The following is a 15795-nucleotide window of genomic DNA, read 5'->3' on the forward strand; positions in this document are numbered from 1 at the left end:
ACCCTTGGCCCAACTTCCATATGCAACGAACCCCATCCATGAACCAGTAGCAGGCTCCAGAATGGGGGAGAAAACATTCCCTGGCGTGTCTTTTAACCCAAGCGTGATTCTCTGTGACAGTTTGAGCCCCGACACCCACCTGATGAGACCAGGCTACTCCATCAGAGATAACCAACCGCCATTTTAAAAATTCCTTCTTCATTTTTGGCTCTGAAACGGGGCCTCGAGAAGAAGGAACAGTGAAAATGACCGCTTTACGTTAACTAGCGTCCGATGCTTGGCGTACTTTGCCAGAAAAATACACATGGCAAGTAGGCCTTCCTTACGTGAAGACTTCAATAACTGGAGAGAAAGGAAAGGTCTCATTGTTCCCAGACTTTTTGGCATGAAGAAAGGCACCCTAGCTAGTCACTATATATTTTTCAGGGCCAGAAGAGTCTTTGCAGATGTGGGATATTATTTATCTTTCTCAAAGACAGTGGGAGCAGGAAGTTCAGGGCACCAGGCTGGGGGTGCCCGAGGAGGGCCCTTCTGCAGCTGTGGGCCAGGCTGGCTGTACACAGCCAGCTCCCAGACTCTACTTACCTCAGGCTTCCCTGATGCCCCAAGCAATGCTCCCCTTTCCTTGAGGTGGCATTCGCCTCCCACCATCTAAGGACCACCGCGTCCAGTGGGAGAATCCCTGCCCAAGACCCAACTCTCCAGGCAAAGGAGAGAGAGACTCAAGGCCATCCCTCCAAACTCATAGTGCGTGAAGCATTTCTAAGTTTTCTAAAACTCTGCAAGCAAATTCTTAAGAGGGTTCATTTGGATCTTTTTTTTTTTTTTTTCATCATTTGGGGAAATGTTTTTTTTCCAGACTTGATTCTAGATGAAAAATGTCTTTTTGTATCCAGAATTATACAAAGAGGGTGATCTGGGTGTTTTGTTTTCAAGGAAAATAATGCTTACTCTCAATAATTGTCTCATCCTGGTTTTAGGTGCCGTGAGATCAAACCAGGGCCAGGAGTGCGGAAAAGCCCTTCATTTTGGTGAAATGTTTGTGACACAAACGTTCTGCTCATACCCAGTGTCAAAACAAACCACTTGCGAACCAACTCCAAGATATCAACCCAAGGGTTAGTAAAAGTAGGCCATCTCTCACTGGATACAGAGCATCTGGAGAAGTCTGTGCATTGAACGAACATCCTGAGACAAAGGGCTCCACCATCCCCTACGTCACATCTAAGTTCTGGCTCAAACTCACGAGGTCTAAGATCAAAACATCAGAGAGCACCTTCCTCTGAATAAAAGTAAGAAGTGTTTCTGGATCTTACCTGCTTGCTGCTGTTGGGCACGGGTAAGAGAAAAGCCTGAGAGAAAGAGGCAAAAGGTGGCCACCAAGGGCAAATGTCGATGTTTCCTCATTTTGAACGTGTCTAAGCACCAAGTGGGAACCTAAACAAGAAAAGAGGGTGGAGGCAAAATGATCAGTTCTGGTGCTCAGATTACAAACCACTGCACCAAGGATTTAGCCCTTCTACGAAAAGGAGTGCTGACTACACAGTCAGTGAAAATCTTTGAATCCCGTGATGGTACTCCTTTGGTCGTACCTAAAACAAAACCAAACAAAATGGGTAATTAAACCTTCGTTCCTCTCAGACTGAGGCAGGCCACAACAGCATGTCACCCAGAAAATGGCGGAGAAAGAGAGAGGGAGAGACAGAGAGTCAAGGGTAAAGGTATTTGTGGCCGCAGAAAGTGGTGGGTCTGCGACACCCAGCTTAACTGTAGATGGTGTCTGAAAGAATCCCCCAGGAAATCTTCAGTTCATGGAGAGAATGGGCTTTGCCCAAATCAGAGCGTGTGCCAACACGGCCATGGCCTCTGGGACCACTGCAAATCTTGCCCTTGTTCCGGTTGCTTTTTTTTTTAATTTTTTCTTAATGTTTTTATTTATTTTTGAGACAGAGACAGAGCATGTGCTGAGCTGTCGGCACAGAGCCCGACGCGGGGCTCGAACTCACGGACTGTGAGATCATGACCTGAGCTGAAGTCGACGCTTAACCGACTGAGCCACCCAGGCGCCCCGCCCTTGTTCCCGTTTAGCACTTTTTTCCCAGCAAAATCCTGCTGTGTGCCAACCACCAATCTCAGAATGAGAAGCCCAGGGCCGTTGAATTAACAAGCCTGTGAAGCCAGACCTGAGGGCGGGCCGCCTGGTGGCGCGGTCTCCCGTCCCCACGCACCAGCTGGTGGCCGCAAGCGTGACTTCCAACCAGCCACGCTCATGTTCAGATGGGCAGATCTTTGCCCCGCAAACAAAACCCTCTCCTCACCCCAAACCAGAAGGCACCCTCCTCTGTCAAAATTCCAATGGCCTTTTTTGTAGAAATCCGGGGGGAAACATCCTAAAATCATTTGGAAGTTCAAAAGAGCCAGAGAGCCACAGTGATCTTGAGAAATTAAGAAAGAAAAATATAGCTGGAGGTTTCACGTTTCCTGATTTCAAAACATATTACAAAGCTATGGTAATCACAACAGTATGGTAATAGAATATAAAGACAGGCATGTAGGCCAATAGAGTAAAACAGAGATGCCAGAAGTAACTCTCACCTCACTTATATGGCCAAATGATCCTTCATAAGGGTGTTCAGGCGACACAGTAAGAAAGACTAGTCTCTTCAACAAATGGTGCTGCGAAAAGTGCATCTCCACGTGCAAAAGAACAAAATTAGACGCTTCCTTTATAATACTCACAAAAATGAACTCAAAATGGGGTCAGAGATCGAAATGTAAGACCTGAAACTATAAAACTCCTAGAAGAAAATAGAAAAGTCCGCATGATGGTGGATTTGGCAATGATTTCTCGGATATGACACCAACAGCACAGGCTACAAAAGCAAGAACAGACAAATGGGATTGTAGCAAATGTATAAAACTTCTGTGCGGCAGAGGAAACTACCAACAGAGTGAAAGGGGCAACCTGCAGAATGGGAGAAAATATTCACAAACCATATATCTGATGAGGGTTCAAATCCAGAATATATAAAGAACTCCCACAACTCAACAACAACAAAATAATCTGACTTAAAAATGGGAAGAGGGCCAGGGGCGCCTCGGTGGCTCTGCGGGTTGAGCGTCTTGACTCTTGATTTCGGCTAAGGCCACAATCCCAGGGTCGTGGGATCCAGCCCCGCGTCAGGCTCTGCACTGAGCATGGAACCTGCTTAAGAATCCATCTCTCCCTCTGCCCCTCCCCCACTCATGTGCGCGCGCGCGCTCTCTCTCTCTCTCAAAAAAATAAATAAAAATAAATAAATAAAATAAAAATGGGAAAAGGGCTTGAACAGACATTTCTCCAAAGAAGATACACAAATGGCCGTTAAGCATATGAAAAGATACTCAACATCATTAATCATCAGAGAAATGCAAATAAATCAAAACCACGATGAGCTATCACCTCACACCCATTAGAATGACGGCTATGAAAAAAAAATAGTAAACAAGAATTATCGATGAGGAGGCAGAAAAATTGGAACCTTTGTGCCCTGTTGGTGGGAATGTAAAACAATGCAGCCACTAGAGAAAACTACATGGAGCTTCCTCAAAAAATCAAAAATAGAATTCCTGTATAAACTAGCAATCTCACTTCTGGGCATATAGCCAAAATAAATGAAACAGGATTGCAAAGAAATACATCAACACCCCAATTCACTGCAGCACAAGTCACAACAGCCAAGCGGTGGAAACAACATGAATGCCCATCGATGGGTGAATGGATACGGATAAAGACGATGTACGCATACAATGAAATCTCATGCAGCCTTTAAAAAGAAGGGAATCCTATCATATCCCTACAACGTGGATGAACCCTGAGGACGCTAGGATAAATGAAATGAGCCAGTTCCAAAAAGACACATACCGCGAGACTCCACTTCCGGGACACAGCCAACGATCAGAAACAGGTAACAGGGGCTCCTGGGTGGCTCAGTCGGTTAAGCATCTGACTCTTGTTTCGGCCCAGGGCACGATCTCACAGTTCGTGGGATTGAGCCCCACATCCGGCTCTGTGCTAAGCATGGAGCCTGCTTGGCATTCTCTCTCTCCCTCTACCCCTCTCCCCAGCTTACACTCTGTGTCTCTCTAAACTTAAAAAAAAAAAAAAATCTGATGTAACACTGAGACCTGGTGCGAAAATTATCTCTGCCCTAAGTCCCAGCTGAGCTATGAAATGAGCTCCACCTAAGGCCTAAGCTTTGGCACCTGCTTGACCTTCTAGCGTGACCTTCCTCTTGCCCCTAGGCACTCCATGGGCCCAGAGATTCTCTTCACAGCTGTCCGCTGTGCAAGGCAGGAGCTCCGCCTTCCCCACCCACATTGCTAATGAAGCCAACGTTAAGGACGGTCTGGTATTGTCAATGCTGTCGTACAGAACAACACAACTCACAATAGCAGAGGGAAGTCTGACTGATTAGTGATGCGGCCTTGGCATAGGACCAATGCCCGGCTGAACTGCTCAGCGAGACGGCATCGAGGGCCAAGGGGAACAAAGAGACAGCCCCTTATGCAGTCTGCCACCTAAGCACATGGGTGCAGGGGGCACAAAGAAAACCAGAGCTCAGGCCCACGGTCGTGCCTGCCAGGGGTCAGGCCCAGAGGGAGAAGCTGGAGTCCAAATCTTGTGGCCCAGCTGGGAGGAACAGCAAGACACAGAGCGTGGGCCCTAGGCCAGCCTGCCAAAAGTTGGAGGACTCGAGAAAAATAAAACCATAAACAAGAGAGGAGATTCCAAGATCCACTGTGCCTTTGCATTTCCAAGGAAAGTCAACAGAAAGTATCACCTGTGACGAGACCACCCTGTGACTCCAATTCTGAGAGCCTGAAGACATTCTCGGCAGCTAAAATAGAACCACCTGTCGATCCAGCTTTCTCTTGGAAATATATCAGCTGCCAAGGACATGTTCTAACGATGATGGGAAGGCCAGTCATCAAGAGGACATCTTTCTCTCTTACGAGAAGGTGACAGCGAGTGGTGAGAATGGCAACATTTCAAAGGCACAGCCCAACCACCTTGGCTAGAAACGGTGAACACACGTTAGACACGGATTGATACAACCGAGAAGGGCAGTCCCCAGTGCCCAGTGCTTTGGTTCCACGATGTCCCCAAGTCCTAGTTGAGTCCTGGCTGGTGCTCAGGACAGTCCCCACAGGCACTGCTTGGCTGGTCGGTCTGTTTTCTCTACCGAGGATGACCCTCTAACACAGCCCCACCATCACCGCCTCCGCGCTCTAGAGATCCCTCAAGCCCATGCTCCACCCTGGGAATCTTCCAGATCTTTCCATCCAGCCATACTTTCCCTCCCCCACACTCTGCTAGGCCTATTCCTGAGTTTTGGGGGCAGGGGGAGGAAGTAAAGGCAATGTCTGTCATTTGTGTATGTGTGTTCTCAATAAATTGAGAATACACGCTTTAGAACAATGTAAAAGTACATTGTATACATGCTATTCATGAGTCTCCTGATTACAGCAAACACTGGATTTTCCTATAAGCAGTAAGCATCCTACTAGAAAACTGTTTTGTAGGAAAATTGTCCACACTATTTAAATTTTACTGGATTCTTTCAAAATATAAAGTCCTTTCAAAAAAAAAAAAACCTGTAATATTACAATTGGTAGAGAACTTTTTTTTAAATATGGGATCCACGGGTCTGTCAACCTCCCACAAACGTGTACAAAACCCTATCTGTGTACATGTAGGATCCACATTCGCGTGTGACTCTAAAAGCGTCCATTCTACCTCCCCCCTAAAGTGTAAGCAGTACCGTTTCCACAAAAAATTTTGATGCAAATCATCTGGGGAGTCCAGATCAATGGTTTGAAAGATTTGATCCATGCACAAGATGCAACATTCTAAGGAGTACTTCTGTTCAAGAATTAGAGCGAGAGAGTATCACAGGGCCTCGTTGGAAAGCACTAGACTGTGTAATGCATGACGAGAAAAACAGGACGTGAGACAAAGATCTGCCCACCCACTGCTGGGTGCTGGACGGGCGAGCCACAGGCCCCTGCAGGCAACCTGGACCCATGGGATGTGTTGTGTGGTCAGCAGTTTGCTAATGGCGTTTTAACCATCTCTGTATCTCACAGGGCCTCACATCTGACTTCTTGGAATCCACCAGTCCTCTCATAGGGTAAACATTGAGTGGACCCTCTACTGAGAAATTCTAAAATATAGTTTTCTCATCTTTGATAAAGCTCGTAACATCTAAATGGAAATGGGATGAAATCTGTAATATCTTCCGGAGGCATTACTTACTTCACCCGTTCTCTAAGGAAAAGGAATTTTAAGTTGGTTGAAAGTGACATGTAAAAATGTTTATTTCCAAGATATTAATCTTTAAGGGTAAGAAGCCCCCTAAACAAAGTGCTACCCAATTGAGACACAAAGTACAGCGCATAGGAATTCTCTTTTCCAAAATGTGCCCAGTTACGGAAGAGAAGGGAAGGGAAGGGAAGGGAAGGGAAGGGAAGGGAAGGGAAGGGAAGGGAAGGGAAGGGAAGGGAAGGGTGGGGAGAGGAGGGCAGCGAGGGCAGAAGGGAAAAGCTCTTCCCACTCTGGAGACGATGCTTGTGCCACGGTAAGGAGTTATCCAAGCTCTGCTCGTGACCGATGAGCTCACGTGGCTTGGCTGAGCTGAATTCCCAGGTGGGAAAACTTTTTCTTGCCATCACGCTTGGGAGCCAGTCTCGTGGCTCAAGTGTTCCTGGCCCAGCTGTTGAGTATTTGTTAATATTTTCGTTTGCAATTAAATCTATTCTATTTATCATGCCATGGAGTCCCAATTTTTAAAACTGAAGTTTTTGAAAGACATCAAATGTCGTCGTCTCCCCCGGTGATCACCGAGCTTGCTCATTTCAAAGAGGGGGAAGGAGGCAGCCACGCCCTCATTACCCACCCCTCTCTGCGCCAGCCTCTCCCCACCCCCCAGGAAATGGAGACAAGAGAGCACAAGTAAGGTTTACTGTGCGTCTGTCTCACGGTAGGATTTCATGCCCTCCTCCCAATGGCCCAGTGGCTGCTTCCCCCCTACCCTGACCCCATTTTATAGCTGGGAAACTAAAACCAGGCGAGGCAAAGCGATGTGCCCAAGGCCACATGGATGCAACAAGATAGACCCAGAATCCTAACCAAAGTCCACATTTGCAAAGCCCATGGAAAGGACCCCAGGAAACCCGGAGAGACTGAGCCAGGCCTGGCCCAGATCTCAAGGAAACTCCCCATCCCTTTGGGTTGGTCAAAAATAGACTTCTCTGGTAACAGATTCTGTGTCGACAGAATCCATTTGACTGTTGCCATTCTTTTAAATATGAAAAAAAGTCCCAACCGGCTGCTTGAGCCCCTTGGGTTGGGTGGAGTGAGGTGCTCCTTTGGGTCATAGAGTCTGTGTCCAAAGGGCAACAGATTCAATAATAGAATTTCATTAAGTTCTCACTCTCATCTTTCTATTGAGCATTAGTAATTCCTTTTTTCACTCCGCCTCATTCTGAAAAGGATTCCAGGTGCCTTTTTCCTTTGTGTAGCTGCCCATTTGAAACTTAAAAAGATAGCTCTTGTTACAAAGATTGCTTTCCCCGGACCTCCAACTTGCAATCGTATTCGGTCATACTCCAAAGACTCTCCCGAGCTATTTAGCAACCCCGTGAAATTAGTTTTCATTAAAGTCTACTCAAAAGCTGTTTCATTTTCCATGTCTGGGAAGCTTTTTTAAGAAAGAGACACACACATGCACACAAGGAAATCATTTTGAAACAAAGGCTTAAATACTTCCAGAGTTCCAGAGGCTCCATTTTGAGGGCAGTTATTCCGTCCTCTCCGACTACCGCTTTTTAAAATCAGGCTGGTGCTCCTACCGAGTCCTAGGACTTCTGTTAACTCCTGGTGTCCCGTTTCACAGGGGAGCTACAGCAGTGTAGGACGCGGGGGCGGGAGTGCGTCCTATCTGCTGTGACTCACACTTCAGGAAACCCCAGGGACCTTGAGCTGGCTGCCACCCTGGTTCTCTCTCTTTCCCTTACTCCCCTTCCCTTCTTGCCTGAATCCTGGGAAAGGAGTCCCCATCCTTGTCCCCAGGGAGAAAACTGAAAGGATTCATTAGGCTCCCAGAGAAGGAAGAGGATAGAATTTACTATATGCCTGCCATTTGAAAGAGCTTTGGGGGATCCTCAAGCGATTTGGAGAACACTAAGAAGGCCCCTCTAAGTCAGGAGGTGGTTTTTTTTTCACTGTTTATCTTACAACCTCTTGAACCTCTTCTTTCCATTCTATGAAAATGCACCAGAGAAGAGAATTATCAGCCACGCATCCACGTCTGCAAACAATTATCTGGTTGACCCAGGCTCTGAACACGTTTCCTGTGATAGCAAAATTTTAACTCTTCTGATTATGTGTTTTGGCCTGGCCTCACTGCCACCCACAGTGTCCTTGCCAGACACTGAAGAGCCAACTCAAGATCTTTGATGTCTGGCCCCTCCTGGCAAAATCAAGTAAAACGATACCAGTTCCGCAGCTCCTGTGTTTGAACAGAGCAAGGCAGGGGCGCCTGGGTGGCTCAGTCGGCTGGGCGACCAGCTTCGACTCCAGGTCACGATCTCATGGTTCACGGGTTCGAGGCCCGTGTCGGGCTCGGTGCTGACAGCTCGGAGCCTGGAGCCTGCTTCAGACTCTGTGTCTCCCTCTCTCTCAGCCCCTCCCCCACTCGTTCTCTGTCTCTCAAAAATAAATTTGAAAAAATATTTAAACAATTCTAAACAGAGCAAGAAAGGAAGCGGGAGGGGGTTTGGACATCCCCTTGCAAGCAGCCTCCTCCCTCATGGAGGTCACGTGCAAGCATGTGCTGAGCGCCATCAGGGTTCACGTCCTTCCCCCCCATAAAGGCAGCATGAAGATCCTTCAGATTAAGTGCCAGATACTTGGAAATGTATTTGAAGACATATTCCTAGGGTCCAAGGCAATAACCGTGAAGCAGAAGGTTCTACATCTGCTGTAGATGGGAGAGCTAGGCACCACCATGCAAACATAGAAGGCAGCCAGACGAGACTTCTCCATTTATACTGCTAATTATAAACGTTGAGCAGAGACTAGGTTGGATTTAACATTAAGGAAGAGAATGCCTTAGAAATTGCTTCAGAAGAAATTGTGCAAACACCCATCTCATTCCAGCCCCGTGAAGCGTGGTGCCGGGTTCCATCCGCCTCTTCCTTTCTTGGCCACGGACTTTTGGGGCTACTGGCCTCTCCAAACCCATGGCGTTCCATTGCTGGGTTATTCGAAGTGGCTAAAGCGCTCTCAGATTGAAAGGAAAAGTTCAACATTGTTTGTTTTCTACTCCGACTCACGATCAAGTCTAGAAGAGAAAGTCACTTAAAATAGACTTTTTAAATCCTTAAGCTGAGACGTCTGATATGACATCCTCAACACCAGATTTAGTGTAAGAGCCTGGAAAACTCCTACTTCCTTTCCTCTCTATCAGTAATGATCAGCTGATCTCTCCAGGCTCACTTATCTTAGGCGTAAAATAAGGCTAACTGCTGATGCTCTGACAGACAAGGTTCGGAGACTATTTCCTCTCCTCTGTTTCCCTGGGCGGGACCAGTGATGGGGATCCTGCTGCCCCCACGAGAAACACAGAGTCCCCCAGGGACACATTGGGCAATCTGTGGGCCTCAGCTGAGCTGGCACTTGCTCTTGCGGCTGGCCCCCGGCTGCTGAATCAACTGATGAAGATTCCAGAAGAGAAAAACCAGTTTCCTGGAATGGCTTCCCTTGAGACCTGAGTCATCTCCAGCTGTTGTTCGATTTTTAATTTTCAAATTAAACTCACCCGGGGGGCTCTTCCGTCCAGCGGCCAACTCTCGATGCTCTGGGTCCATGAAAACTAAATGTACAGCACACACTGGGGAAATGTTACCGAACCGTTTCCTACTGTGCTTTCCCCTGGCCGCTGTTAACCCGCAAATGTTTCCCGGTTATTTCCTGAGTCTTCGAATTCAGGAGGACGGCAGGGATTATGCTATGCTAGACGCAGCCAGACCCCTCCAAAAGATTAATAATTTGCCTTTGGGAAAGGGTTTGGCAGGACTTTACATGTTTGTCTTACTTTTCTCCTCTCCGTTTTCTTTCCAGATTTTTTTTAAAGTAACAATTACCCCTCTGCCAACTAAACTTGTGATAATATGCTACTCCACGGAAGACGGGTCAATGGGAAGAAGTGCCTTTCTCCACATGATGTTCTAGAATATTCTCTAACAACTTTTACTCCCTGGATATTCCTGGTCCCGGACACCTGCTGACGGGCGTGCATCACCGTGGGCAGGGGTGCCCAGAAATTCTGATTTCACTCTACTATTAGCACTGTGACCTCAGACCAGTAATTCACCTCTCTGTGCCCCATTCCTTCATCTGAAATATCAAGGGTGTGGAGAAAGTATCCACCAAGGTGGTAATTTTTTGATATTTATTTATTTTTTAATTTTTTATGTTTTTATTTTATTTTCGAGAGAGACAGAGTGCGAGCGGGGGAGGGACAGAGAGAGAAGGAGACACAGAATCTGAAGCAGGCTCCAGGCTCCAGGCTCCAGGCTCCAGGCTCTGAGCTGTCGGCACAGAGCCCGACGCGGGGCTCGAACTCACGGACTGTGCGATCATGACCCGAGCTGAAGTCGGGTGCTTAACCTACTGAGCCACCCAGAGGCCCTATTTTATGATATTTAAAATAGCCCAATGGCAATCACATATTTGCCAACCAGAGGGCAGGGTCTATGTCTCAGTCACCCTTGTGCCCTCCCTCAACCCCAAAGCTCCATGCCATGAGTACAGCAAGGCTTATCCAGCTTGAATGAATAGGAGAACAGATGGACAGAGCACAAGGTTAAGGTCCTCCTCTCGGAGCTGGGATCCTGTCCTTCGGGATCCTAACAGTGGATAGCTCGGCAAACGAGAAGTCTGAGAGTCAATAATATACGTGGTTTTTTTTTATTAACCAAGATTTAAAATGGGACGTTCATAATTATCGTAGTCTGTGTGCATTTTTTAAAATATGTTCAAACAAGTCACCCTTTGGGGGGAAGCAGCAAAGGGCGGATAATGAAAAGTCTGAGAGTTACTGGATCAGTTTACTACCTTAACATTATTACTGCCTGTTTTACGTTCAAAAATTCTATGTGGACACATTAAGGCATGAACATGCAAATTCACTTGGGTTCTGAAACAACTTACTGTTAATTTAAACTTTTCTTAGGAGATGTGGGTAAAATGTTTCCTTTGTAAGTTCTTATATGGTTAGTGCCCTTGTAATGAAATTATTTTAGAGTACAGAATGCCTCGTTTCAATGCATAATCTCACTTCAATACCTGAGCACAGAAAAAAAAAATAAAATAAAATTCTAAATTTATATCTACTTCAGACATTACGGGCACATTTAAAAATATACGTGTTTAAACAGTGTAAAGTTACCCATGAACCCTGTTGAGATGTCTATCAACCCTTGCAAACCCAGAAACCCCACCCTGAAGGACTCCCACCCCTTGCGAGATTTTTCTGGGGCTCGGAAAGATACACCGCCCTCTAGAGGAAAGAAAACCACACTGCATTTTCAGGAAAGGCTACACCCGGGTGAATGTGCTAAGCCACAATTTCGTCTTCCTCCCAGAACAGACCCAGGAGACCAGAAGGTGTTAAAAACTGTGCTTCCAAAGATTAACATCATGAAGAGACCCCCCCCTTTGTCAATCAGGACACAGTGTGTGCTGAGTGTGAGGTGTCGGGGGCCATTGCCCATGCTGCAGAGAGAGCCAAGAGCATCTTTTCTTTAAAGCATAGAACCTTCCAGAATTTTCACACTGGAAAGACAGAAGCCATGTCTGGAAGTGTGGGGAATGAAGAGAACCGTCCTTGTCTTGCTCAAAGCTGTCTGAATGTACAGGAACTTTTTGATGCTTCCCTGCTTTAAAATTTGAATTAAGTAAGGCTTTCGTTTCCTCGGCTAGAGCTACTAATAGGATTTTTTTTTTTTTAATGTCAGGTCACGCCTCCGGCAGTGGATGTTTACGCAGCCGTGGCACATAAACCCTAAGGGACTGCCTCACCGTGTCCCACTCAGATGGGGAAACAGCCTGGGATTCTTCTCCAAAAGATAACAGATCCCCAGGTTGTTCCAAAGAGAACAGTGACAAAACCAATGGTCAAACACAAGTGTAGGCTGAGGCCATCAGCATGCCTTGCGAGACGGTCACACGGGGCAGAATTTGTGGCTTGTCGGTGACTTTTAAACCCTAAATGTGGAATTTCACATAACAGTGGCGGGTGGTACAGGCTGCTGGGAGGGACCATACTTCATCTGGTTGTCCAAACACGCTGAGCAAGCTCCCAGGGCGGGAACCCTCTCCGACTCTCAAAAGGGACAGAAGACTGGTTTCAAGCTGGCATACAGCGGTGGCCTCTGTGGCCTCCTAACCCCAAACTACGGTCGGAGGGGGAGCCTCATAGGAATCAATCACTGATCATCGATTAGAGATGTTTCCTCCTGCTTTATCACCAGTGACGTGTTAGGTTCTAAGCAACAAAAAAAGGACAAAAGGGGCTCCTGAGGACAGAGTCAGATATATGAATGCTAAACACTTTGTTATAAAGGGAGGTGCAGAAAGAAAAGACCTTTCTGTTCAGAAAGATTTGGTATCAAACAGGTCCTTACGACCCCTCGTTTGGACATTTGCCATACAGGCCATCAGCGGACAGCCACGGCATGGTGGAGAGGGGCACACTTCCTCCCAGGAAATAGAAGAGCCTGGGCCACAGGCTAACTGTCTAGAGGTTTCTCAGGCCACACCCTCCAATTCCCCCCTAAGAAAAAAGCAGGATGACCACACCTCCCCACCTTGCTGTGTGCCATCCCCTCCCAGGTCTTGTTCTCCACCCAGTGTCTTCTTAATGGCTATCTCCCTGCTGGAGTAGGAAAAGAGAAAACTCAGCCTCACGGCAATACAATCCCTGGCCTCCACAAAGACGGTCAAGATCACACGGCCATTCCTATACGTAGAGTTCCTACAAAAGCCCCTCACCTCCCCATCCCCGTGCCTTCACCCTCAGCAAGGAGCCCACATTAAGAACCAAGTAAAATACAGTTCCCACCCCTCTGGGCCCCAGCCCCAGAGGTGACCTGAATGAAGGAGGCCTCCTCAGGCTCTCAGGTCGTACGGCCAACGTCCCTGCCAGCTCCTAGCACCTCCTTCTCCCTCCGCTGGGCTGGGAGAGCCTTAGGGGGCCTAAACCCATTGTCCCATTACTTAGAACAGAACAGGACAGAAGGACACTATCCTCTGGGGAAAACAAATCAAAGAGCCCGTTCCAGTTCAGATGTTAAGTGAGTTTGGGATCCTCCATTGCTCGGACATCTGCTTTCCTGAAATGGTGATGCTTTTACCCACCATCTCCACCACGTACTGGCTCTGTGGCCTCTGTAAGCAATAATTTGGCACCTCAGGGCCCCCGCCCCTGATTCTGCATCTTTAAAACCAGCAGGCCACACCTCAGTGGCTTCCAACCAAGAATCTCTGCCATTACCTTTCGCCCAGCAAAGAACTCAGAAGTTCTGGTACACGGTCCAACAGCTAACTGCTTTCCAATAGAACGCTGGTTAGGAACAAAGAATGTTTGGTTTTTGAAGCCATTTCTGTTCAGGCTTCGCAACTGTTAAGAATGGATGCCCTGGGAGGTTGGGGGATCCCAGGCAGGGGAAAAATCTGCCCACATGAGCTCCGAGCACCTTTGCGGCTCTCGGATCCTACAGCTGTCGTGTGGGGATAGCTGTGTGCAGGGCAAGGAGGGGCGGGCACGGGTCAGCACCCCTGTGCTCCCTCTGGGTGCAGGGCACAGCGCTACACTCAGGCCAGTCTGGGTGTCTGGACCAGCCTCTAAGTTTGCTCCTGGGGCTAGGCTGTGAGCTGCTGATTTTTGTTCTACACTCCCCCCACCCCAGACCCAGTATTCCCCTGGGCCTGCCCAGGAACCCCACCCATGCTTCAACCCCGGCCCACTTTCTAACACACCAGGCTCTTGAAACAGGTCCCCAAAGCTGGCTGGCAGCTCTCAGGAGACACTTTCCATCGTGGGCGAGCGAGGACCCACGTCCCGCCCTCCCGGCCAGGGAACAGGCCTCTGGGCGTCCCAATCTGGCACCCGCAGCACATGTGGGCACCACGGGCCGGGCCCACGGCCCCCGGAGGCCTGCCTTATCCAGTGGGCACACAGCCCAGACACCAAATGCTTTCTCCTCCTCCGACCTCGACCTCAGCAGCTCCTTTCTGCAACCCCCAAGGGTAAAGACTGCAATAGTGACCTCAGGTTCCTCAAAAGAGGTCGGCCCGGTGGCACCGGCTGGGGAACTCTTGACTCGCCCCGAGCCTGGGCACCAACATCACCCCCGAAGGCCACAGATGTGCTCCACCAGCCCCCGCCCACGCCAGGCCCCAGGCGGAAAGCACCCCCCCCCGCCCCCGACACCCCCAGCTGGGAAAATTCAGAGAGAATCTCCCCCAGAGAACTGCTCAACAGGTAGCTCTTGAATCCTCTAGCCAAGACACGTCTGCTCACAGAGCACTGGGTGCTGTATGGAAACCGATCTGACGATAAATTTCATGCTAAAGATAAATAATTAATTAATTAAATAAAGAAGAAAAAAAACAGAGCAGGTCCCCACCGAGTGCCGTCAAAAACAGACGGCAGCGAGCCCGGCACCACCACAGTTGGGGGGGGGTGGTGGCGAGGGACAGGCAGAGAAAGCCCGCGGCGCCACCCGACGGCAGCCCAGAGCTCTCGGGCAAGCTGCGGCCCTACCCAAGCTGGAGAAACCCAGGGGCCACCAAGCCAGAAAGGCAACTCAGCAGAATCTTCCAGAGACGGAGAAGGCGTCCAGAAAACGGACTCAAGTGAACAGGAGAGCCTCCTGGAGACGATCCCTGGGTTTAAAGCATTTCCTTCTTGCCCGCAGACTCGGGAAAGCAGAGGGGCAATCGCACTCACCCTGAGCGAACCTGAAGACGTGTGTGTCCCTGGGCTCCCGCGTTCACTTATGGTCGAATCCGATGCATGTTTCTCCCGCTCACTGTGTCTGCTCTCCTTTCTGCCGGAGAGGGGCTCCGGGCGGAGGAGGAAAAAGCCCTCCGGGTCCTCGCTGGAGGCTGGAGTGCAGGAGAACTCGGCGGCCCTCAGTGGAAGACTGAGCTCCGAACTGGACCGGATCCAGGGATACAGTCAGGGCTCTCTCCAGCTCCTCCTCCTCCCCCTCCTCCTCCCCTCCCCTCCTCCCGACCCCTCCTCTCCCCCTCCCCACCGCAGGGCCTGACCCAACTGTAAATGAAAACCAGACTCTCTGAGCTCTGTTGCTTCTGGCCCCTGCTGCAGGCTGATGTTGCCCTCCCAACGCGGTCTTCACCCTACAAGCCTCTAGCTGGACTCCCGCAAACGATGACTCTTGAAAAGAAATCCACCTCTTGTACTCGTCACCTTTAGGGCTGGGCCCCTGGTGGCAAAGAGAATGAGTTTTGGAATTTTTTTTTTCTTTCCGTGGGTATCCATGGTTTTCCTGCAGTGTTTTCCAACACCATCTGGAAGGCAAACAGGAAATGCAATCTCCCCCCTCCACCCTCACCACGCCCTCCCGTTTCTCCTTGAAGTTTCTGAATCGGGACTTCTCCTAATAACTTCCCTTTCAAATAGAAAACCCAGCAATCAACATCTCTCCCCCCCCCACCCCGCC

General features: G+C 48.8%; 1 protein-coding gene across 5 annotated transcripts in view; it reads right to left on the minus strand.

Annotated features, from left to right (window-relative positions):
• The window catches only part of COL6A3 (collagen type VI alpha 3 chain), an 80705-nt gene extending 65378 nt beyond the window's left edge, over positions 1-15327 (minus strand). Inside the window, exons 1-2 of one of the 5 annotated variants that reach the window (XM_030325799.2) lie at positions 15060-15327; positions 1317-1437 (exon numbers count right to left, since the gene is read on the minus strand). In XM_030325799.2, coding sequence (XP_030181659.1) covers positions 1317-1407 — 91 coding nt within the window. In that variant the 5' untranslated portion in view covers positions 1408-1437; positions 15060-15327. The remainder of the gene's footprint in view (positions 1-1316; positions 1438-15059) is intronic. The other 4 variants (XM_030325800.2, XM_030325802.2, XM_030325803.2 and 1 more) reach the window with 4 other exon arrangements.
• Positions 15328-15795: the final 468 nt, after the last annotated feature.

Source organism: Lynx canadensis, chromosome C1 (genome assembly GCF_007474595.2).
Source record: "Lynx canadensis isolate LIC74 chromosome C1, mLynCan4.pri.v2, whole genome shotgun sequence".
In the NCBI taxonomy this organism is placed as follows: Eukaryota; Metazoa; Chordata; class Mammalia; order Carnivora; family Felidae; genus Lynx; species Lynx canadensis.